This window comes from Zootermopsis nevadensis, unplaced genomic scaffold (assembly GCF_977971745.1).
Source record: "Zootermopsis nevadensis isolate Lab colony 2312 unplaced genomic scaffold, Znev_1.0 Znev_ptg000016l, whole genome shotgun sequence".
NCBI lineage: Eukaryota > Metazoa > Arthropoda > Insecta > Blattodea > Termopsidae > Zootermopsis > Zootermopsis nevadensis.
Window position 1 is genome coordinate 9,404,592 of NW_028259148.1, and position 26,349 is coordinate 9,430,940.

At 35.8% G+C, this 26,349-nt stretch overlaps 2 protein-coding genes across 24 annotated transcripts in view; one reads left to right on the forward strand and one right to left on the reverse strand.

Annotated features, from left to right (window-relative positions):
* Atg10 (Autophagy-related 10) overlaps positions 1–26,349 on the reverse strand; it is a 507,888-nt gene that overhangs the window by 393,043 nt on the left and 88,496 nt on the right. For 13 of the 16 annotated variants that reach the window (XM_087349893.1, XM_087349892.1, XM_087349890.1 and 10 more), the window contains one exon: positions 10,965–11,091. The gene's annotated coding sequence lies outside the window, so the exon portion shown is untranslated. Of the gene's footprint in view, positions 1–10,964; positions 11,092–19,719; positions 19,844–26,349 lie in introns of all 16 variants that reach the window. The other 3 variants (XM_022061627.2, XM_087349885.1, XM_022061626.2) reach the window with 1 other exon arrangement.
* Positions 1–26,349, forward strand: part of vn (membrane-bound neuregulin protein vein) — a 209,416-nt gene that overhangs the window by 123,518 nt on the left and 59,549 nt on the right. For all 8 annotated transcript variants that reach the window (XM_022061613.2, XM_022061617.2, XM_022061616.2 and 5 more), the window contains exon 2: positions 25,178–25,340. In XM_022061613.2, the coding sequence (XP_021917305.1) occupies positions 25,178–25,340 (163 nt within the window). The remainder of the gene's footprint in view (positions 1–25,177; positions 25,341–26,349) is intronic.

Here is a 26,349-nt window from a genome sequence, read left to right on the forward strand (position 1 = left end):
GATCACGTTTAAGTGACATTAGCGTGGCTTTCGAACGCGTTAAATACCCGTTTGAGTGTACTAGAGGGGAGGCGGAAATTACAGGTAAGCTTAGGATATGTTTTCGTGGATGGGATTTCCAACGAGTAACTACGTGAGAAGGGAACAACATGCTAATCAACTATCAGCGTGTGATAGAATTAAATTTAAATGCATTTGAAAAACAAGTCTACGCGTGCGTGTGCAAAAGTGAGTCGTCTAATTTTGATCACGAAGGATAAATAATATTGCAGATTGTAATAAGTACGTTTATTTCATTTAGAGACGACCCGTTCTTCAAGTGCCTGAGCACTGCGGGTCCCAACTTTTTCGTTGGCTTGATCTATAGACATTTGTAGGACTCATTGAACGAGTTCATAGACGTTAGAATGCTCTAAACAAATACTTTTCAACAAGAAAATCTAATTTGAATAAATATTAATGTGTGAGACACATAATTAGGGTATGTGAAATGAGAATTGCTAAATCCAACGCAGAATCAAAAGTGGCAGTTTCAAAAGCGCGTGTGTAATAACGTCTTGGCATAACTAAAAGTGTGAATCATGAACTGAGGATAAACATCTCCAGACGAAGAATAAACGAGGCTAAGAATTTAGTCAAGGAATGCGAGTCTGCGAGTAAACTCATGAAAACGTGAGAGGCGAGTGTTTTAAGCTGGACGGAAGGCAAAGGAAGTGTTGAGGCGAGTAAGAAAGGCAGAAGCAGACAGGAGATGGCGGGCTGTTGCGTGTGGTCCTACGATGGTCAGCTGTTGTGGACCGGAGTTACGGCATGCCAAGAATTTCACTACCTGAAGGCATTACATATCACAACATCACACCTCTGCGCTTTTTATTCGAGTACACTCTCATTCCAAATAATACAGAGTATTTTAAAGCAGCAGTTTGTAGGTACTAAGTTTGTACATGTCGTATTTATAAGTTTGTTCCAGATCGATTGTGCGTCGATGAATTGGCTCGGGAAAATTAATGATAAATTCTGTAACTCACTACAATAGTGAAAATCGAACTGGCACATCAAAGAACAAACTAACACCATCCACTATCGAGATTAACATCGATATTTATAAAATATAAATAAATATGCTAGTAATAAATATGATGATAATATAATACGTTTTTAATTTTTTTGAAAGCATTATTTGCAGCGTTTTATCACATGTCTTGTTTATTTGAGAGAAGGCTTATTAAAAATCTATTGCACCTTTAAAACCACAGAAACTTGCCAAATCCAACTACTTCGAACCCACTGTTGGTAGCCTAAGAATTTCTATTGTAATCGGACATCTGAACGTGCCCTACTTTAATTTAATATTTGAGTTGGTATATTTTACCCTTCAACAGCCATGCGTACTTAGGTGACAAAACTATCCCAAGTCTCCCTAAAGTATCGTACATATATATTATTTGTAATATTAGCCGTCACGTACAACTGATATTACTTCTTGATATTTGAGGTTACCGCGGCAGTTAAAATGTCGATGTTGGCCTTCTGGGTTGTAAATCCGTGTAGACTTGTAGGTAGACACCAGAGTTTCTGATAATCAAACAGTTCCATGTTCAGGGCTGAACATTATCATTACTTTTATTTACGGCTAATCCAAATTAAAGTTATACAGTTTAATTAAATTTCCATTCTTTATTAAACGATTACCTACTGGTATTTAAATTTTAGCCAGTCAGTGTAACCGCGCGGACTGGGGCGTGGGCCTTGATCTCTTGGACACTGGTTCGAATCCCACCCAAGATATGGATGTCTGTCCGCGTCTTTCTGTGTTGTGTTGCCCTGTGTACAGGCAGAGGCCTTACGATGGGTTGATCGCTCATCCAAGGAGTTCTACAAAATGTCTAAACAGAGAAAGAAACCTCCCATACGTGAGGAGGCCAAGGCCCTTGAAGGACTGTAGAGCCATGGAATATTTAAATATTAGCAGATCTTCACGAAGTGAACAATTTATGTACAATTATTTTTAGAAGCACCTGCCTTTTAATAAGTTCGCGACAACATACAAGAAATTACACAAGTGATGCACGGAATTTGAGTAAATGTTGTACAAAAAGCAACAACATGGAGAATTCTTTCTTGGCAATGCGTTGGTACAGCTGGTAAAAACATTTCCCGCCATTACAGAGGCTGAAAATTCATCACCGTGTTACAGGCAGTCACTAAAGTACATTCTGAGCTACATGACTTCAGTCCACTTACTAACATTCTACTTTTTTATTATCCACGTTTAATTTTCTCCCAATTCGCTCCTTCCTTTCAGGATTCACGACTTAATTCTTTCATTTATCTCTTTCGTATTACATTTCCCACTTAAATCGGCATCCTTTACTTCACAGCTCCAATAATATTTTACGCTGATTAAGGATTAAGAAGATTATTATATAATTCTGTCCACCCTCTTTATAATTCTCTCACCAACATCCAAATATTCTCAAAACCCTGTTCTCAAAATACCCCCGACATGTTAATTGCTTGGGGTGAAAGTCAAGTCACAAGCGAATTGATTGGTATTTAAATATGAACTAACGTAGTCATTTAGAACTGTCACTTTGTTTGGAGCCTAAATCATCAATAAAATTTTATATCCATCTACTCAAATACCTACGACACAGACAAATGTTTCAAAAATCATATTTCTGCAGAGAAATGCTGTTAGATGTAGTGGCTCACGTTTCAATTGGACTGAGAAAGAATTACATTCAGAAAGTATTTTTATTTAAATTTTGAATTCATCTGTGATAGCATTTTTCAGTAAATGAACTAAAAGTGGACCAAAATGACTTATTTCTGAAAATTAATGAAAGGAAATTTACAGTATAAGGAAAATTTCAAAATGACGTGAAATGTGTGAGAGGTACGTCGTCATAATTTTGGAGAGGGGGTACAGACAATAACACTCCCATTTCTCAATTCTATTTACTACAATGTTTTTACTCTGTGCCATGTTGCTACGAAGCTAGAGCGATATCGAGTCATCGGAGCGAGAGTTTTTGAACGATTACAAGGTCTCGGCAGTGCATGTGACCTACCAAGTCTGTAACCATGTGCAAAGTCGGTTTCCAGTCAAACTGATGTACAAATAAACTAGACATTCCAAATTGCATTCCAGAGCTAAATATACGTCGTTGTATTAGTTCTGTTAAATGTAAAATCTCAGGGAACCTCAAAGATTATTTGGTGCAGGAATTCTTTAATTATTTTCATAGTATCGATGTGAGATCACAGGATTATATGTACAGAACTCCAAGAACAATCACGTAACCTAGATACACTAAAAATTAAAGTCTAATGTCGTTAATTGGTATTCATTATCAAACTCAATTATTTTATCTCAGAATTTAAGAAGTTAGTGACATCAAATTATTCTCTAAACGTTTTTGATAAAGATTGGTTCATTGTATAAAAATTACGTTAAGCCCTGTCAACCGTCCGAAAAATAGTATACTTAAGATATACTCGATGTTTCGGAATCTCCAGGCGACTTTATCGAAAACCTCAGAGACTGTTAAATAGTTATACTATCTTAGATTTTGGTTATTTTAATTATATACTAAATTAATCTGTCAGCTTAATGAAAACTAATTACCCTAAGACGGAAATAAAACGGACCCCCGAAATGTTTACATCAAATATACATCAAACAATAGATAACGCCCAGCATAATGTTCACCAAATGAGTCTTAAATTTCTTTGTTTGTAGTTTTGTTAATTTTGTGATGACGTTTGGAAAACGATTAATGGATCTACAGATTAATCATTAGCGTTAATCCAATAACTATCACATTTTAAATGACCTGCTTGTTGGCTGAAAAGTGAAACTGTTGTAAAAGACGAACTGATTTACATTCTATTTTTTATTTAGTATTTCAAATCTAAAATAAAATAAACATTCTTATGAACAAGACAACGAAGGCAGAAGTCTTTCAAGTCTTAAGTTTATACATATATTATGATTGTAAATTACATTCAGCTATTCTCATTACTGCCAACTCTCTTCAATAGATATTCCCCATTTTTGTTAAATCTTAAATCGATACACAATTTTCTGAATCATTTTGTCTTTTAAATATATTATGATTAAGCCCATTATGAAATAAATTATCTGCCACTTTGCGAGAAAATATGTTCCTATTATCTGGCACATTTGTCGTTTAATTGACTGGTAATATATTATGATAAACATAATCAATATCGTGTCTATATTTCGTTAACCGTCATCAAATACAATTTTTCAATTTATGCCACTCTTATAAACGTTACGAAAGCTCTATATTATCGCTACATCAGTGGATCTAAGTTCATGGGAAGGGGTTGAAATATCAGAACCAAAGCTGTTGTAAATTTTACGAAAGTAGGCAACTGGTACCATCTGCGTGCGATGACAAGAGGCACACAAAACATATATCTGTTACCGACAAGCTCAAAAATATACAGTGCTGAGATATACCGGCAAATATGGGCATAAACCAAAATCAGACGGCAAGGCTAGAAGCAAGGCTGTAAACACGTGCGATTCTGGCATTACACTGTCTAAACCAGGGGTGGCCAACCCAAATGATCTTTCGGGCCACTTTGGAAATGCATCATAACTCCGCGGGCCACATATAAAATTATATATCCCCATATTAGATTTAGATACACTATAGACATTTTTTTGGAGTGAAAAATTGAAACATAATGAGTTATTATTATTGTGTTTACTATTATTCTTACATGTAAACATAGATAATATAATAATAATGATAAAATAAATATATTTTGTAAAAGTGTGATGAATCTCGCGGGCCGGAAAAATGTTCAAGGCGGGCCACATGCGGCCCGCGGGCCGCGGGTTGGCCACCCCTGGTCTAAACCATACCAGTATAGTTAGCATCGAACACAACGGGATTTAGTTCTATAATCAGTGGCAAATCCACGAATTAAATAAGTGGACGTTTGTTACTTTACATGTAATAACATCAACTGCAAATATATTTAAAGGTAATAATTGTTTAGAGACAGTACAAACTTCCTTGCATTTGATTTCTAGGGAATATCTTAATATTTCCAACAGCGGGATTCTTGTTATGTTACGTTAGATTAGGTTAATTTAGGTTAGGTTATGTTAGGTTAGACGAGGTTAGGTTAGGCCCTTGTCAAGTTATGTTGGGTTAGGTTGCGAAGTGTTAAATTTGGGTTAGTTTTAAGTTTATATTGAGCAAGGCATGTGCCTTGGGAGGTCTATTCTCCAAGGCATTCAGCCATGAATTAACGTTGTTCTCTTCCCCTCAGGATCCCCAACAAAAATTTTGTATACATTTTTCATCTCCCCCATTATGCAGCACAATCAAATTCTGGTTAACATCGGACAACAGTTAGCGGCATTTTATAGGAATCGGAGATGACTGGGTGGGGAATCATTTGGAAACTCTCTCATAGGAAATTCCGTGTTGGGAATCCCCAGATGAGAATTACCCGCCCATTTAAAAAGCTCAAAAGTAAAATCGTGGCAAACGCGGCAGTATATGTGTTTCGGTACGTGTACTTTTTTAACTATTAAATTTAAATTAAGATATCTGGCGGTCAACTACAAGAACAAGAGGACTCCAGCACCGCTATAATAAAATCCCAGAATGATTATTATCACGATACACTCATATTACATCTGTTACACGATATAACTTCAGTGTTGTCTCTGTGTAGGTTCAAATATGGCGTCACAGTTCTGAAGAGTGGAATAATATATCAATTATGTGAAAGAGTCAATTTTTGTAAAACTCCTCTTCAGTTCATATTCCGGCCCCCATGCCCAAATTCGGACAGCAATATACCACTTCGGGGCTTAAGACGTAATCTACAACTGTACTGAGCTCTGGACTGCCCCCAACCTTTTAACATGATTTATAGCCCGAGTAACATAAAACATAATCAGGACGGTATATATATATATATATATATATATATATATATATATGTACCGAAGCAAAGTTTAGTCAGGTATTTTCTTCCTTTTTTATGATGATCCTTTTTGTCTTCTTTTGTTCTGTATTTACTCTTATTTATTTTTTATAACCCTGCTTCCTAATTACTCTAGTAAGGGAAGATTTTTGCCCGACGTCTGCGCGAGTGGAATGCAACCTTGGAGGTATAATTATTTCACTAGCGGCCATGTTGCAGTGTTAAAGGTATAAAAACATTTAGAATGTGCCCCTCTTTAAATGTGTAAGTGCTGTTATTATATATCTGTTTCTTCGGACAGGGGTTTCATTCATAGGCGCATTGACAACTCTGCTGAAATTATGTTTATGAAAATTAATATTTGGGACGTTTTAAATTTTTATTTATATATCGGAGAATTTTAACGACCGTGTTAACATAATTTTACTATCTTTATATATTATTAATTATCTAATAATTTTAATTGTGACGCTATCTGGTTTCGTTTAAATAAGCATTAAAATTTAAATTAAGGTTTCTGGTTTCTTCATTCTTCCCATTTTATTCTTATGCCGTCTGCAGCTAAAAGTGTCGTTAAATACCCAATATGACGTCTGAACAATATATTATGTAAATTTCTAGCAGACTATACGGCGCAACAACCCAGAAGACAGCCATCTTTAATTCGAGAACCGTCTGATTTTTCTATTTTGTATTGCGATTTAAGGATATGAATTAGACGAACTAGACATAACTAAATCCTTCTTTCTAGGTGCATTATTTAAACCTGTTTGTTGGTTTCTACGGTACCAAATAAGTTTTAATGCATAAAGCGTTGCGTATACCGCCAGTTCGTCCCTGCGTAACCAGTACAGTGACCTAATTCTTAATAATTAATAGGTATTTACAAGTTTTATCACCATCAAAATGGTGGCACTGTTTTGACAGCATATATAATCGCATAATTAAAGTCAAGCGATTATTGTGTTGAATATAAACGTATTTAATGCCGAGTTAAAATTTTGTTGTTATGGGCGTTAAAATAGTAATTGTGAAATTTAAATTACGAACTCATATGGGTCTCTCTTGAAGTGGAAAGACGGCAAATATTTTCAATAAAAATATGTTACAGGAGATAAATAATTTTACCATTTTGAATCCGAATTGGGTAACTTATTTTCGGCTGCAATTTAATAAGATCTTCACATTAAAATATGCTATTAATTATTTTAGTGCAGTATATTAAAGGAAACCGCAGTGGGGAAATTCGGATGGTTTAACTTTTTATTTCGTAGAGTTCTTCAAATCAGCTGCTACAAATCAGTGACGATGTTGAAAAGCATCCTGTTCGCTGTTCCGTATCAACTGACTGTGCCATTTAAAAATACTGTATATCAAACGTAAAAACCGTATAAACTCTTGACTTTCGTTTTATCAACTGTAAATGAACCACCGCGACATATTTACTGTAGTTGGGGTGAATCTGTGCGTTTCGCTTTCGTCACTAGCTTGCGGATAGAAGTTAAACGGACGCATATACTAAGTAAACGAAAGAAATTACCAACACAGGGACTGAGGCAGCGAGAAACAAAATTCTGCCACTGGTAACTAATGTTTTTGGTACGGACAGAACATGCTTCCTTATCTGATACCCTGATCCCCTTAGCTCCTTACTTTTAACGGATCTCGAACGCACATATTCGCCCCGACTACATTACATGATAGAGGAATAAAATGTATTAGGTACTTTTGGTTTGTAATTCTGAGTAACTTGGTTCCTGCTAGAATTTCTTGCTTTTCATATTATTTATACAAATAATATATGTAGCAATAAGCAAATGCAAGAAATTAACAATGAAGTGTTCACAAGTCATAGAAAGAAGTCACCAGTGCAGAAAATGTTTTGCGTTACTCATTTTGTATCCCCTCGGGGCAAAATGTATTGAATATTATAGTTTATGGTTTACCTAATATTGAAATAACCCTATACAATTATTCTTTCTAGCCTGCGTATTCTGCAAGGCGGTCTCGTCGTAATCGAAATGGTAATACGATTATTCTATCCTTATGATTAAAGTCTTTCTCATCCCTCCATCTCTACCTACTTTTTATCTATCTCTTTTCCTTCCTTAGAGCTATTTAAGACCTCCCATACTGTGCTACATAGTATATTATATAATTTTTGCCTGCGAACAACTTCATAACCCCGTTCTCTATGCATTAATTTGTAAGGTTAATAATCTAGTGATCTGCTTCAACGAGTTGGAACCGAGTGAATTAGAGAATGACCCTATAGGCTCAAAGATTAATTTATGATGATATTAAGAGGGGATTAATGTATGAGAATGCCTGCTACAATTTTCTTAAAAAAATGTCTTCGTATCTACGATTAAAAACGTAACAAAGATTAATATATACAAAAATGTAATTTTAACATTTGCATTGTTTTGGTGTGAAACTTAGTGTCTTACATTAAGGGAATAAAGCAGGTTGGGGAAAACTGACAACAGGTGTTGGGCAGAGCAAGTGGACCTGAGGAAGTAAAGCGACGCTGGAGAAAGTAGCATAATGAAGATCTTCATAATTTGTACCAAAATGTTGAAATCAAGGATGATCAAATGGACGGGTATGCTAGATGCGTGGAGTATATGACGAAACAATAAATATATTTTAATTGGAACATCTGAAAGTCAGAAACCATTTAGAACACTGGGGTTTAGATAGGAGGATATTAGAATTATTAATATATCGAGTTCTATATATTGATAGAAACGAAAGTACCCGATGACATATGCATCCTATGTCTAAGGTAAATGCTTTTATTCTAGGCACGGGGGACGGTCTACCTGTTTTGAAGGTTTTAAAGGTTTTACTCAGACCTTCCCTGCAAAACTCGGACGATGACCGTTTTGTGTCTTATCATTCATAATTAATCACCAACAAGACGTTCTATATATTGAAACGACGTCCTTTTAAACAGAGAAAATAGAGACATAACGGCTTTGTTCTGTACTTGTGCTTCTCGCAATGGTAATGCTGTAAGTGTACTACACTAATAGCACTATTTTACAAAATGCCTTCGCAAACGATGTGAAACAATTGAACATCAAAGTTTATCTAATGGTGCAGTTATTAAGTCATATATAAACAGTACAATGGAATCCAATATTTGGAATATTTGGGGGTTTAAACTATTTTTTTTTAATATTATACACATGTCCCTGTATCTAAATACCGGGGAACGGAGTATAGGGAAGTGGAGGTATAGCTCCATGCATATCCACTAGAAAAAACGTGAATCCTCAGTTTCGCTCTGGAAACAATGGCTTTTGGGCCCAAGACAGTAGGAGGGGGGGAGTGGAGAAGACATTGTGTATTAAATTAGAAACGAACGTTAGTAGGTCACATGTAAGGTTATCACGGCTTCCAGTATAAATATTACTGCCTTCTGGGATGTTAAGTCGTGTCTGATATGTTTACCGCCCTGATGATGGAAGTAGGATACATCTTTGAAACGTCGGTCAACTTCTACCAGACGACATGGAGCAATAACCCAGAAGACAGTTACCTCAACAGTTGTCACTAGTTATCATGGTTTCGCCGTCCACGAAGTGCATAAAGTCAGCCACGATCTACTTTCGGAGTCTTTTACCAAAGAGTTAGTCTTGATCTGTTCGAGGGCTGCTTGGTCACTTTATTTTGTTACCTGGTTAACTTATTAGGTACGTACAACTTAAGTTTTTCCGGGTACCAGTTAAGTATTGTTTCTGTAGTATTTGGGAACTTTAATTTTATCAAAAACCGGACTTACGCCACTTCTATTCGAAGACATGGGTCGAATTATCTGTTACAGATAAAAAATTACATTTTATTCGGATGATTATAACGTCATAAAAACACTGCCGAAAAGAAAGAATGCTAATTGCGCAGTGGGGAATTTGCTTGTGTAATACGACAGTGTAATGATGTCCAGGGGCAGATGATTGTCGAAAACAAAAACAAAACAATACAAAAAATTCCCACCAGAACACCCTAGCCTGAACCACACTGTGGCTAAGAAATATCACATGCATACCCAGGGTTAATGGCTCCTCTGAACACTCTCTTTGACTTAATAATTTCTGGTACAGGCATCCGAGATAAATAAATAAAAACACAATTTTAGTTGCAAAACCTGAAGGAGAGAGACCACTTGCAAGACCAAGGCATTGATGGGAAAATAATATTAAAATGTATCTTAAAAATAATGTATACTAAAATCTTTTCAGGTTATGAAAACGTAATTAAAAGATGAATTAAATGTCGAGATATTGAAACACGCTTCACTGATTGTCAAACTAAAATTTTTAAAAACTTCAGATTATTCTGGGCTACATTCCTAAAACTAATGGTAAACATCTGCATTCATCACAATTTTTAGTCAGTTTGAAAACAAGCGGAGTACCTAATAATATCTGTCTGTCTGTCTGTCCGTCCGTCCGTCCGTTCGTCCGTCTGTACGCATATAACAAATCTAGAACGACCGAAATGATTTGCATTAAATCTGATATTTGGGAATTTTAAGAACATTTGTCTCGGCCATATCAACTGGGCAAATACCAATCACTTGACGTTTCTGCGTACGAAGTGGCAGAATACGGAATATGGAGCCCGAAAGTACCCAGGGATTGTAAAAGATCAAAGATTGGGGATTTTCCGCGTGGAGAATCCCAGTCGGGGACTTCGGCAGCCATTTACAATTTGGCGTCTCAGTGATTTCTATGGTGTGTTCTAACCTAGTCCCTACATCGCCTAGTTCTTCTTCAATAAGCATACAGTGTTATCTAGCAGGATTCTTGTCTAGAAATGACAGTATACCCGACGAAGTTTATGGATGCCTATTGTGCTTAAAATTGTTATTCTGGGAAATTTATGACAGCATTCAACAAACGATTCATACAGAAAAGCACGCTGTTCAACAATACATCAAATCATATCTACGCACAACAATAAGCAGTACTTACACGATATTACACAGCTGCTCTGTTGTGTGAATAATTTTAGCGGCAGTCGCTGTTAGCGCCGGGTGGTGGTGAGTCATGCAGTTCAGGCCAGAAGCCGGGAACTGACAGTTGCACTATAGCTGTTTGTCTGGAATAGATGCAGAAGACATTACCAAAACTATTTCACAAAGCAATAATCAAGTTAAATTATATTACAAGTCGAATATGACATTCAAAAAGTCACGTATGTACCATTTAAGAATAGGAAAGGAACTTTCAAATATTTTATTAACTTTTGACTACTCAACTGTATTTTACTTTCATACATTCACCGACAGTTTATATTCGTGGCACAGTCTAGATAACATAATTACATAATGACTATATGACATATAGGTTAGAGTTTTTCAACCGGAGGTCCACAAGATGAACTTAACGTATCCGAGATCTGAGCAGATTCTGACCTTTATTTTATATTCATGCTGTGTTGCTGTAAGTTTTTACTGTTACATTGCAGCAGAAAACATGAATTATTCTATTTATATTTTGGTTAATCAATATCATGTTCAATCAAAATGTATGAGATATTTTTGGATTTGAGGGGGAGGGGAGTTCTGCGGTACCAGAAAGGTTGAAGGCCTCCAATATACACTATTTGAAACGCCTGATGATGGTCGCCAGCGCCGAAACATATTTGTCATTTTTTAAATAGATCATCGTTAAAACATAGTTATATAAGATAACATACATGTAATTCATTACACCAAAGTTACCATGAAGTTTTGCTAGATATTTTTTGTGGGCTGTACAAAGTTATATTTCTGTCGAGATACACTCGGGGGAAATACTGACGGTCATTCGTTGTAATTTCGATTTGTAATTATCGAACAAGGAATCCATGTCTGTTACTTCGTCTAGAGTTTCAGTACGGCAACTCTTGTGACATACCTGTGCGACGGGTAGTCTAAACACTGCACTTTAGGTACAACAGTACCTAAGACGATTTGTCCTTCGTACGAGAATAAAAAGTGTACTTTCTCAAGGTTTCCGTGCATGGAAATTAAAAATTCAATAAACACGATTTCGACAAGACTCCAGTAGTACCACCTTCATACCTAGTCTTATATAATTATGTGAAATATCAGGTTCTCATGGCGGGGAGTATGAAGAATGTCTTTCAGGTTTCTGCGTGGTGCAGTCTGGTAGACGTTTACGTTTCAGATGTGCTTACTACCTCCATCATCAGGGAGATTAGTCATAAACCTGATGGCAGCAAATACATCATACAAATATGTTCACAGGATCATTGCTCATATTAAATCACAAATAGACGTACGTTCCTCTTTTGTCGTCAAGTCTGAAATAAAGCCCCTTCTGTGGGGAAAATTACACTAGATCTGCTGTCCTATTGAACACTAATCGTGAAATGAAAAGCTGGACATTTAAGTCCGCTTTGGATGGAGTAGGCCAAGTAAGTTATAACGTAGTACGTTAGGGGAATTAGAGCAGTGAGGGGAGTGTTGGTAGAAGAGGGGTAACAGAGGGGGGACCAGTGGGAGGGGAGAAAAATATCGCTTAAGGCGGGCATGCAATAAGTAACCAGCTTTTAACTGTTCTAAAGAATATTTCTCAAGACCAGACAGTATGGCTACAAGCGGCCAGCCAGTCGAATTACACACTACCAGTAGCGTATTCACGCCACTGACTTACTACACTATTTGATAACTTGAAACAGGGGTGACCAAAGTAATCTAAACGCAACATGGGGTTTTCACAGCTGTGAGGATGATCCAAAAATACACGTAGACCATATAAATCACATGGGATATATTCTATAAACATATTCACTTCTGCGTGTTCTCTGACGCCGCAAAACAAGGAGCTTTTAATCAGAAATCCATTTAATTATTATACCAAACAACCAACCAATCGTAGGGTGGTATTTACCTACAGGTATCATATCAATGTAACAGATGCGTACATGAAGCCCAGTATAAGCCAGGAGAGACTGATACAAACCATGAAAAACTTTTGTCAGAATAACAATTCCACATCGATCATAGTTTTTATATAAATTGTGGACTATGTCGTTTTTATAAACAGCAATAATATAACACGGATTGCTTAGTGTCAGGATTTCAAAATACGGAATCATAAAAGTAAAGTTCACAACAGCAAATCAATTTATCATACCACAAACCTAAATATATTTACAAGGAAATATGAAAATGATTAATGCTCTAGTCTCAGCTTATGTCAGTGACCAGTCTCATTTCGGATTTGAGATGCTAACGTCAGTAAAGATGTCCATAATGGTTGTGACGCTATGTGGCCCTGAAGATGGAGACAGTATTTTCTTTCGAAACGTTGGTACCTACCTAGGATTCCAGATAGTGTCGCAACCGAGAATAACAACGTGGGTTAGATTTGTCCGGTCAATTTGTTAAACATTTGCAGTTTATCAGAAAAATAAATAATAAGGAATAAAACCAAGTGAAAATCATCCAAATTTTCGGTAGATATTCAACCTCAGTATGTAAAACGGTAGTTAATATTTAATATTCGATGTCGATAATCTCCGAAAGCCGAAATTTTACACTCAGCACATATTTCTCCTCGACTTCACATTGTTTGTTGATAAAATTCAAAATTACAGTATATTTAATTGTATGTTTATTGAAACAGTCGTTCAGGGACTGTTAAGTTTCGTGACCCATGTATGGGACTTCTAGGTCCTCAACCTCCAGGTCCACAGCCAGACCGAGGTACGCGCCGAGCCAAATCGCCTACTTACGTACGTTCGCAGTCGACGACACTCGTCCTTTTCCCCCTCCTTCTACGATACTGGACGCGCTCTGTCTAGTTCACTGACGTTTTTGTAAATAAATTCAACAGAACATGCACAGAAACCAGATTTTCAAGTTAATATTAGATATGACAATCGATATTAAATTTCATATCGATATCGAATCCATTTATCGGTTTATAAAATTTTTAATTGTTCCAGCACTTAAGTGACTTCAGTATTAACACTTTAGTATGCCAAAAATCGTCTAAATAAAATTAAATAATTCAGTCCGTACCACAACCAAAGCTCTATAAGAAAATAAAAGACATGACGAAATGCTGCAATACGTAATTATCAGCCTGTGTCTGAAGAAGTGTGTGATGATGAAGTGTGACCTACTTCTGCATCAAGACATCTGTTCCGCCAGTTGACCCTTACAGCCGCCAACATGAACCAGTCCAATTACAAGAATATCAGAGCGAACCCGGTCACATGACGGATTGATTCCATCACCAGACCTTCCGTTGAATCACTGCCAAAAAGTACGGCTCGTGATTTGGGGCTAAACTACGTGCGTCCGGAATTTTTATATTATAATTCAGATGTCGATGAAACTGACTCTAGTAATCATTAAGGAGTATAACAGTAATCGACTCAAGACATCATTTTACCCAAAATTCTTATATGAAGGTTAACTCCACACGCAGAAAAACATATTTGGAATAATCAATATGTTACTGATAAATTAAAGAACATACACGAGCGGTGGACTGTAATGGTATGAAGTTCATAACCAGTTTCATGAAAATCCGTCTACTGGTTTAAAATTTATTGCGGGAGACATACCAATGAAGGCAGTGGGCCACAAATGTTATATTTGTTACAACTTTTATCTTATATTTGATGAATATTTACAGGGTCAATGAAGATAATTACCCTTTATTAACAAGGAAGAATCTTAAAAATATACTATTTAAAATAACTAAGTTTTTTATTTTTATAACACATCTTTAATAAGTTTGAAACTTACGTTCATATTAATATTGTACGTGGAATAAATTACGTAAACAATCTTAATAATAACAGAATATTAACAGAACAGCTCTTAAATGATATATAAAAGAGAGTGAAAGAAATATACTGTGTCGCCCTTATCATTAAAATCATTTTCTAAACACAAAAAAATAGAACCACACACAGTTTACATTAAACGACATACACATTTCTTTACGTATTATAATAAATCTTGTTACTTAGCGACCAGACACATTTACGATTTAGCAGCAACAAGTAGAATGAGCGATACGAAATAAGGGAATAATGTGACTCAAAATGTCGCCATACTAAAGCTGTTACTATATATTCCATTGAAGACAACTGTTATAAATATGAAAAACATGGTTCCATGAATAAATCAAAAACATTATTTTTTTTGCACAATTTCTAAAAAGTCGGACATTTCTTTATTCGGAGGATATACAAACTCACACACACAGGTTGCATTTCCATAAAATAGTAATCTCCTTCGAAAACATATTTATGAAACAAATTAAGAATAACATTCATAGTCATTAGTTAACTAGAGAATCCATCTCGTACTTCGTTGGTTTTAAATATTTAAGAATTTCAGTTACACAGCAGAAATTTCATTCAAGGTTCTAAATACAACAACCTTTTAAGTTATTCATGCAAAAAAATAAAAAGACAGGAATTTACCATGTTTTGCCATATCATTAAGAAGAAAACACGTTTAAGTTTTCTTATTTATTTGCCCTTTTAAGCTCAGGTTTCTTTTTATAAGGTAGCAAACCTATGTTTGTCCACTCTAAAAATAAGAAAAACTAGACAGGTATGCAAGGAATTTTGTCTCCTTGTTCTATTTAATATATAATGAAAACCAGGAGATCCCAAAATCTACCTGTGTGAAGACGACCAATAAATTCAATATGAAAACATTTTAAAACAAAAATTTAAAGGTTTCGCCGGTACTAAAATGTTGCGTTGTGTATAGTAAATTATGACATATAATAAACAATGTCACATTTTAGATACATAAGTCAACGTTTAATTAAAATTCACTTTGTGTTTGTTACTATGAAACAATGTGATTACATCACTAAACAATGACAATCGTGTTTGAATTGGATTGGTTTCTCGATTTTATGATTTTATATTCTGCAAATTCAAATTCACTCATAACTTCGCAGAGTGAACAAAAGACTGGAACGCAGCAATAACAGACGAAAAATGATTTATAAAAGGAAGGTGAAATGGGAGCGTCATGGTAAAATCCAGTTCCCTGTGCGCGAGTGTATATATGTGGATGGACGAGCAGATGTATTAACAAGTGGAGACAGAGTCAAATATAGATTTAATGTACACTCGGTTTAGACCATAGTATAACAAATGAATCTTCTAATAAACCATGTTTCAATCCACCTCGAAAATGAAATCAAAAAAAACAAATGTCCCTATAATGCCAACCTAACAAACTGAAGAACTGGAGAGAATCTCCAAAAAGTAATTTATTTATTTATAGCTCATTTAACGGCACTTTCAATTCACATAACAAAAGGGTCAAATAACTAGATAGTTAATTAATGACAGAAACAAATACATATTAGAGTTTACAATTCTTTAGCAAGGTGGTTATCGACCAGTAGACCGCGCGTCGCATACGGCCCTCCGATATCTGTTGTACAACACATGTAATCTTTATAATATGCTTACTGTATAAATTTCTACGGTGAAATATATTTCCCTTTTATAAATAAATGTTTTGTTAATGTCAATATTTGACACTGCACTTAGCAACACTTCAGCTTAATGTATAACGTTAAATCTACGATCAGGACTTGCGTTTATGACGGACAAGGATGCATGAGAACCGTACAATATATATTACTAAAGTCTGATTTTTCGAATAAAATTATTGAATAATTTGTAAACCTGTTAGTTTATTAGAAATTTTAATAACCTTCTACGACGTTCCACTAAACTGTCCTCAATTATAACGTTTTGAATCCCAACAAGAGAGATTGTTTTAACCCTACTCAAAGAAAAAGTGCCGAATATATAAATAATTTAAGATTATGTTAAATAAAATTAAAAAGCGGTTCCTATTTGTTAATTAATAAATAACAATTTAATATACAGTCATTAAGATCCAATAAATCGTCCTCAATTGTAACCAAGTAGGTAGCGAATCGACATTACAGTATGAATTTAGTCCTCGGTCGGTAAAAGGTTGTAAACCCGTCTTGGAGCGATTCAAAATTACTTCAGGCATAAAACGAGACGAGAGTATAATCACGGTACCAGAAATTAAAACAACGCGGAAAGCAAATTACATACTTATCGCCCTGATGATGGAGGCATCAAGGATCACTGAAACGTTGCTAAGCTTCTACCAGAATAGACTAAGCCACAATCTAAAAGACAACCATCTTAGGCTGCATTTGTTTGATCTATAATGGAATTTAATATATAATTAAGAAATTAAATACAGAAAAACCAACATAAAATTATAGATCTAACTAGAATAACCATATTCAAAGAATGAACCACACAATACTATGATAGCGTCTCTTTAAAGAACTGGCTAGGCCAAGCTCGGAAAACAAAAATAAAGCACAATTTGTGAGTATTCAGAAGTAAACTGGTAGGGTTTAGTTTTTTCCCTACAAAATTATTTTAAGGCCGCCATAGCAACGGGGCTTCTTTGTGGCGTATTATAAGGTCGACGCGATGCACCTGAAGCTTTGACAGCCGTCTCTCCGGCTAGACGTAAGACCGAGGGTGAAGGTAAGCATCACGAAGAAACAGTTTTAAAAATACATCTTAGCTCCCCCAATCTTCTCCATTTCTTACTAACCTCTCAGAGTCTGTCCTTCGGTAAAACATGGTAGGTAAACATACCACAAATCTGTGCGTGCGTTAAACGTACATAAGTTTTGGATGGTAGACAATTCGCCTCAATGCCAGAGATTAATTCACGTGATCGCAAAATAGGAGATTTTTACTATATTACTAGCCGAGTTTCCAAAGTTGTACTGATGGAAAATTCGACAAATACGTAAAATACGTCTTAGTTATCACCCGGAAATATACCACAGATTTTATTATTCGATAAGCATCTATGAATACCATAGTAAAAAACAGTATTACTCCTAAACCCGATATATTCATCAGGACTCGAACCAAGGAGACTTCTTGTGTTTGTGGTCGTTGTTCATGTAATATCATTGTCGAAAAAGACAACTATGGTCATGGCGCCATTCTTTTATCGTGCATAGTTTCCGAACTACAGAAAAGTGTAATAACTTTACTCCATGAGCGCAGAAACGACCGGAGATTCAGTGCCTACGTTTCGTTCTCTTAGACCACCCAAAATACAGTCCATACTTCACTCCAGCTGACTTCCGTCTCTTCCCGGAGCTTAAGGAAAATCTGAGAGGACGTTGATTCTTGTCAGACGTTGAATCGACGCATCGGTAAAGACGCGGTTTCGTCAACAAGACGCCGTTGTATCGTGATTGAATCATGAAATTACCTTAGCGATTGTAAGAAGTGTGTGGGCAAAAAACGTGAAATGTTGAGAAATAATTACGTAAAATATAGGACAAAGTTGAAATAAATTACCTGTTTCTGTTTGAGTTAAATTAATAACGGGGAAAAGTATAAGACGATGTTTCTGACCACACTTTCGTGTATTACGAACTGCGATACAAAAATACCATTTTAAGATTAGAACTCAGTAAAACGTGATTTATAACATTTCTATAAATCAATTCGCACTCAAAGCGACTATTAAACACGCGGAGGGATACAAAGTTAGCGATTCTATTTTTTAATTTGGTAAAATTCACCTGAAATCCGAACATGCGTGTACTTTATGAATTTTAAACGTAGTTATTATAAGTTATTTGCACATATCATGCGTCCAACTGCTTGCTTAATGTCTGTGATGAAGTGAGAAAGATACGTTTCTTAACGCATGCAAGAAAACATCAATTTAATCAAAATTCCGAGTCGCTTTATTTGGAAAGTCAAAATACATGTGAAGTACTTTACTGGTGTTTCTTACGAAATATGTGATCGTATAACAAGTCTTTTGTTAACTTATACGATTGCACTAAAATTTAGTTCCGGGAACAGTTTAAGACGCTTGCTTTCCTTTAAATGCTTCCATCTGAAGAGAGACGCTGCAGAAATCATAAACTAATAACTTTAGCCCTGCACTCAGCAATATTCCCTCGTTTTTCACATTCGACTCCAAAGACAGGAGATAACGTCAAGCTTGTAATTTAAACACATGCAAGAACAAAAGTTGGACATATTGCGTAGGATTCGCAACATAAAGGCCCTTGTCTAAAGCCAAGCTTGTATTCAAGATAAAAAGAACAGCACAAACGAAGCTGTGGAGGAACTAGACATGTCGGTGAAACAAACACATAATGTGGTGTAGGTTAAAGCCTGTATGATTTATGAAATATGTCAATAGCAGCGAATGACTCCTGCTTTATATTCGGGATATCTTGGGTTTTGATCTGGAGGAACCATAACGGGTTTATGAGTCCTTCCATTCAAATTACAGAAAAATTCTTTAAGCCTTTACAGTAGTAACTACGTATACAAATTGAGTTAACTTGACAAACCGCGCACAAATGGCTTTAATTTTGTTCTTAGAATAAACAGCTAAAAGTTTACTAAGCTTCACTAAATCACCAAAGTTTGTGTTTTCTTGAAAGCAGGAACCGAATTATTTAATGGCATTTAGACAGTAGTTTGTCTCAATTGGTTAAATTGGCCCCAACCCTAAACTCACCTTTCACTCATTGTACAATCATAACTTAATAACTTTAAATAGCTCTGTTAACTACACCATGAAGTCCCTATAATCTTTAAAGTCAAAACATCGAGTAGATTAGTTTTATATAGTTCAAATAGGCTGCGGTTTAACAAAAATAATGTAAATTGTACTCCCACCTGTCATAAAGCCTTTTTCGCCAGATTCTCAGTGCACTAAATAGGCCCTTTCTCGTCAATACTTGGGCCTTGTCCAGGTAACTGATGTAGACGTAGTATAACTTTATGCCCGTCACCTACCCATCTGCAAAACGAATGCATATTATTCTTGTTGAATTCAAAAAGACTTGAATTCTTTATCTGTTTTTCAAAGAGATTTTATTTCGTAAGATAATGAGTTGCCATGCCTTGAGGCTAATAAACTCCGAAATGGTATAAACTTGGTAGCAAGGTGGTCCCATATGTTCCTACACATCAACACAGCTCTCTTTTTTCAGTTCGTAAATCTAAGCACTCGGATAAATATCATACTGTTAAATGATGCTTAAATGTTCTTACAATGCAGCTCTGACATAAACGTTTATATGAAACACAAAAAATATTTTTCCACAATCAACTGACTGAATATCAGTGGCCATGAATATCACGTGGGAATTCCATGCGTGTGGTACTGAAAAGTTTCTACGTCTAAATTCCTCTTTAAAAGTTCAACTGAAACCCAGAGCAGCAAACATAAACTGTTGCATGGTGATGTTTGCTTTCAACTGAGGGTAACACGTACTTCGTTGTGAAATACGCAACAGAAGTTGAAGAAGGTGGAAAAACAACGGATTCCGAGAAGAACTTGCGAAGTATATTTCTGTTAAATACTTCAAACTGAATATAAATTCACATCACGCTTACATGCAACGTCACTTCTCCGTAACATTTTCACCATAAAATAATGGCAATACAGAGTGTCCAAATTATTCTCAGAGGTACGCGTCTCCGCCATCTTGATTTTTAACATGTTTCCTTCATTATATGTTCCGTAGCTATTGATCTGTCGATAAACATACAAGATGGCACTTCTGGTGAAGAAATTCAGTAATCGAAGAGTAATTATTTTTATAAGTAGATTCATAAAAGTATAAGGTTGATAAGTGGTAGGTCTATCTGTAGATCATATAATGTATCTATGTTTCTACTTCCCTGGCATATGAAATAAGATAAGATGCTAATACACATTAAATAACAATATTTGTCATTATTATTAATGCTAAGAAGAGAAACCAAATACGCTTTTCAAACAACTAATATCTTGTGACATTTGAGGTTCTCACGGCGGCGAGTATGAAGATGGAGACAGCAAGTACCTCTGAAACGTCGGTAAATTTCTACAGGACTGTATGGCGCAACATAAAAAAGACAATAATTTTCAACAAGTTCGTTTAACACGCAAAAAAATAAGAAAACCGACTATTTGATTAAATTTTCGTTTAAGGCTCACCTGAACAAATATGACGTCCTTGTGTTATTTTCATTGGACTACAGTCGAAGAAATTAAAAATTAAAAATCGGTTTCACCAATGCCTAAATCCATGAGTACCAATTTATTAGTAGGATTTGAGGTTCTCATGGCGGTGTGTACAAAGATGGCTGTCTCCATGCCTTCATCAGGGCGATGATTTACCTGATGATGGAGACAGCAAAGACCTCTGAAAAGTTAATAAATTTCTACCAGACGACACGTTGCTACAACCCAGAAGACAGTCATCTTCGAATTTCTAATTTTAAATCTAAGGGTCATTCTTCAGGAAGAAAGTTGCCTGCATTTTATGGAACCTGAATGTTCATTACCGTGTTCACAACAGCCCGCTACTGAATCCTATCTTTAATACGTCATCCAGATCATAATTAATATTATCCTCCAAATCAGACCTAGTATATCTATACAATTTCAAGATTTCTCACTAAAATTCTGTAGAAACTTCTGTTTTTTAGAAGATTTCTGTCTTCTGGGTTGTTGCGCTGTGTAGTCTGGTCGATATTAACCAACGTTTGAGAGGTCATACTACCTCCGTCATCAGGGCGATATGCGTACTAAATGTCCAATTCATCTCATCCTCCTTCATCTATTGCCCTAATCATGACATTAGTAAAAGCACACGATATAAAGTTCCTTATTTTGCAGTCTTCTGCATCATCCTGTGTTATTATTCACTACTTCCTTCTAAATCTCAAGATACTACCTTAAAAAGGCCGCGAACGGTTCCTTCCACATCCTTTCCAATTCATTATTCACTTACCATTCAAGGCTGTATAGTCTGCACTAATGACAACATCTTTAAATAAATGATAAAGCAAAGTAAGCAGTATTAATATATCTCCTTTAAAGACCGTGCCTTAATGGTGAGTTTAAGAAAAAGACCAGACGTTCAGATTTATTTTTACACATTTCAGGTTGCTCATTTCCAGTGAAACAAATGTCACGGGACACGATGTGAACATTAAAACAGTTTCGCCGGTCCTGCTCGGCCACTTATCCGACACAGTTGTTGTGATTATAGCCTAACAAACAAATCACAGGCGCTACTTATGTCAGGTAAAGTACAAGTTATAACAATCTTAAAGATCTCTTGTCCTACGGTCTGACGCGTCTCTAGGTATTAGAAGAACTCCAGATTTGAAATGGAGCTGATAATATATTCAATAAACAGTAACAGAAAGCCAACAAATGGTAGTCCACGGACTTGGACGTTGGGCGGAGACATAACAGCTCGTCCCCACAAAAAAGACCACGTAACGAAATTTTTCTCGTAGTATCGATCTTTGAGAACGCTTTTGAGAACTGAGAATATGGAATTGGAAACCTTTCCCAATAACAGGTGCAAATCAGCGTCTTAAAGACATAATTATCTTATCTACGTATGCGTCCCCCAAGGAAGCGTTCACACACAGCCCACAGTAATGTAGCAAATAATGTTTTGTAGAACAATTGCTGATTTTCAATGGACTATATGGAGTGTCCCATAAGTGCATGCCATTCGGTTATTTGAAAAAAATATATACGGAATAAAGTAAAGAGGTAAAAGTTGTTGCAAATCTTACGTTTTCAACTTCGTGTTAAAATTTCCTTACCTATGACAAGCCATCAATGTGCTACACTCTTTATATTACCAACAGTAAAAAAGCGACGTTGTCAAGTTGACGTGTCACGAACGCTTACGCCCATTCCAGAAACACAGCTTCCCCTCGCCGTCATATCAACGTGGCAACATCGCTGTACCTTTCTGCCCAAAGAAGTGGCTGAGAAAGAAAGTTCCGCCATTAAACTTAGTGTACAAAGACAGCGAGGTGCTGGAATTTTCACTATTAATCGCAGCTTGGAAATAATAATTGCATTACAGAAAATAAATAATGAAAATCGAGATTTTGGATCGTATCTGTAAGCAGAAACAAACGTTAACTTAATTTCAGTCTCAAGTTCTTGTAAACGAATTTTTAAATGGCGCCTTTGATACCGAATCCTAGAGGTATATAAGTCAATCTGGGCTTATTTTAGTTTCAGATTCAGTGTTTTAGGTTTACATATAAATTTCCTAATATGTCGACATTCACGAATATCCGATGTAATGAAATTAACGTAACCAAAATAATATATAAATTATCTAAAAGAAACATTTATCTACATTGGCAGTAATAATACACGTTGTAACATACACACTTATCGTACTGATACAAATTGTTACCGCAAGATATAAAAAATATAATAAAATTTGCAAGTATTTCTGTTCTTATCTGACCCAATTTTAACTTGTTTTATTACACTGTGTGAACGAGTCTTGTTTTCGGCAGCCAATATAGTAGTCAATCTGTATATATCCATGCAAAGCGTGTGGGATTGTGGGTATAAGCTCTGGGTCTCTTCTAAATGTAAATATTTACAGAAGAGCGCGCCTCACGTTGTAGTATAAACGCGTTCGACCATCACCTGCGCCACACATGGGACTAACTGGTTTTGCCGCCAGAGGGTTCTCAAGTCAAAACAGCCAGGTACAGGTTAGAGAAATGTGTTCCACTTAATATTTAACAGACTTTTTACTGACCATACATTTATCTGACATTAAAATGGTTGTCTTCTGCTAGACTTCCACCAGATTACACTGTAATCCAGACAGCCATCTTCGTATTCACCGCCGTGAAAACCTCATATCATATCTAACTGACATTGTTCTCAACTTCGATTGGTATGTTCGGATATAACGTGTCTTCGAATACTGAATGTTTAAAAAGTGCATGTTTAATGGTAACGGAGAACAAACGGAAAAATACTATAAAATAATTTTATTTCACATTGACAATTCTGTCTTTCATCTCAAATTGGTATGTGGTTAACTAAACCACGGAGCCCAAAATATGGGCTTTCTGTCCCCCACCCCCCGACCTTCCTACATGAAGACTGAAGCACAATCCAGATTTAAAAACGTAGTTTAATTGTTTTATAATTTAGATGATACTAAAATGTCAAAAGAACAATTTCACAGATTAGTTATATATCTTTCACGATGATGTATCATCTAAATACTATCTAAAAATCCGGTCCCTACCTGAAAGTAAACAACGAGTAACAATTTCAAATATCAGTTCGTTAATGTCGTTTAAACAAATATCACATCAAACCAATTTACAAACAACGTAAGCAAAATACAGAATTTCTTTATGTGTGCTCAAGTCGAATGCGGTTTTAAGATGACATATCTGTACATTTTGTTTGTTCCGGGTGATGAGACCGTATACACGGGAGCGGCACTACAGACGTTTCGGTGACCCGCACTGTTCCTATAAGGCGAAGCGACCTTAGCTCAGTGGTCTCTGTCGACATTGACAGAACATGTCTACAGTTCGGTTCATTGTCATACTCATTGCTTCCTTCCAATGTCTTCTTTCGGTCATCAAACAATTTATTGATTACTGATAGAAAATGAATACTGATCGACTAAGTCAATAACAGTCGATTGTGAGGTGAAGGTATCGATAAAACGGAAGTGAAAATAAAAAAATAATAAGAAATATTTTCTTCTGCATAATCAAGTCTTCCTTTTCTGCTTACGCTCAACCTTTTCGTCATTTATCCCTCTTCTTAGTCTTCTATGCATATGCTTCATTCTTAACTGCAAATAGTGCCTAAGGTCGGCCATCTTGTGTCAGGTCGGATAGACTACGATAATCTGGACTTTGACACAAATGTAAGGCATATATAAATCACTTTTGTAATTAGACTGCAACATCACTTTTTACGCTATCATAAGTCTTGTGATAATGTTTCTATGCAGTCTATAAAATTATTCCTTCCTTTTCCTTCCTTTTTATATTCATCTTCATCTCCTCTAATTGTTTCGAGCACCATCATATCATCTCATCTTCTTCCCACCCAATTTCTTTGTCCAGCTGTTCATTTATTTCTATAATTTTGTTTTCACCTTCATTTATTCCGTTTTCTCTTCCAATTGCAATTTTTGCCATCTCCAGTTTTTCTTCACATGTAAATAATTCAGTGACGTTGAAGTTTTCAGTGTGAATTGTGCATGGTAGATACTTGGACAGAGACTATATATAATATGTCGTGTACTCGCTGATAAGAATGTTTGTGTTGCAGTGCGACCACCATCTATCACCGGACTTCACGACATTTCGCTGAAACCGAAAGAGAAGCTGAATCGCGTATGTCGAGTCAAGGGGAACCCGCTCCCTGTAATACAGTGGTACAAAGACGGCGTCCGGGTACTGCCTTCCAGAAAAATTAGGATACATACAAAAAAGTAAGTAAGGTTAGGAGACTTCTTTATCAATATTTCGTATCGATAATCGGCGATGAGTACGGAGATGGCTGTCTTCTGGTATGTAGCACCGTATAGTCTGGTAGAAGTCACTTATCGCCCTGATGATGGAGGCAGCAACGACCTACGAAACGTTGGTAAACTTTTGCCAAACTACACGGCGTAATAACGCAGAAGGCAGTCATTTTAAAATAATAATTCAGTTCATTTTTTAAAGTGGTAACTCGACAGCTACAGGAGCCAATTACAGAGTGAACACAAGAAGAGAAAATAAATACAAAGAATAGCAAACAAAATCAAAGCGAAAACAAAGAAAACTATACACATTTTTCGTAAACATTTTTTCGCATCGAGAAATAATGACAATAACTTTCTTGTAACATTCAAGCTTGGGACCAAAAAAACGTGTGGGAACAGTAGACATCTTGATTAAGATCCTGACGTAGCAATTCATTAATTTGAAATGAATTTTCTAGAAGCTACTATGAAATGAGTGTTAAGGACAAGGTTTGACTCTGTACTATTGACCGATGACCGATAGTAATATATTACTGATAATGATTAAATATCAACTGTCTAATGCTACATATAAATTATTTTCCGTGTTGATAGAAATTATAACAATATTATTTAATTATTCATAAATATAATAGGCAGAATAAGAAGTCCATGTTTGCCACACAACTATTATCCGTTGTTTTATATGGATATGAACTTGATCTCTTATCCGAAAGGTTAACTTAGATTAAGGGCGTCTACAACAGACTGCTGATGAAAATATTTTACCTACGTAACAGGAAGTAACAGAAAAATATATAAAACTGCACAAGGAGATTCATAATTTAAACATTAAAAAGTACGGAAGGCATTGTGATAGGCCGTATAATTAATTATTTGTAATAAAACGATACTGGTCTATTAACAAGACAATCACTTAGGGTCTAATTACTACTTCATTTAGTTTGTAAACGGCGTGGTGTTCAAAATATCC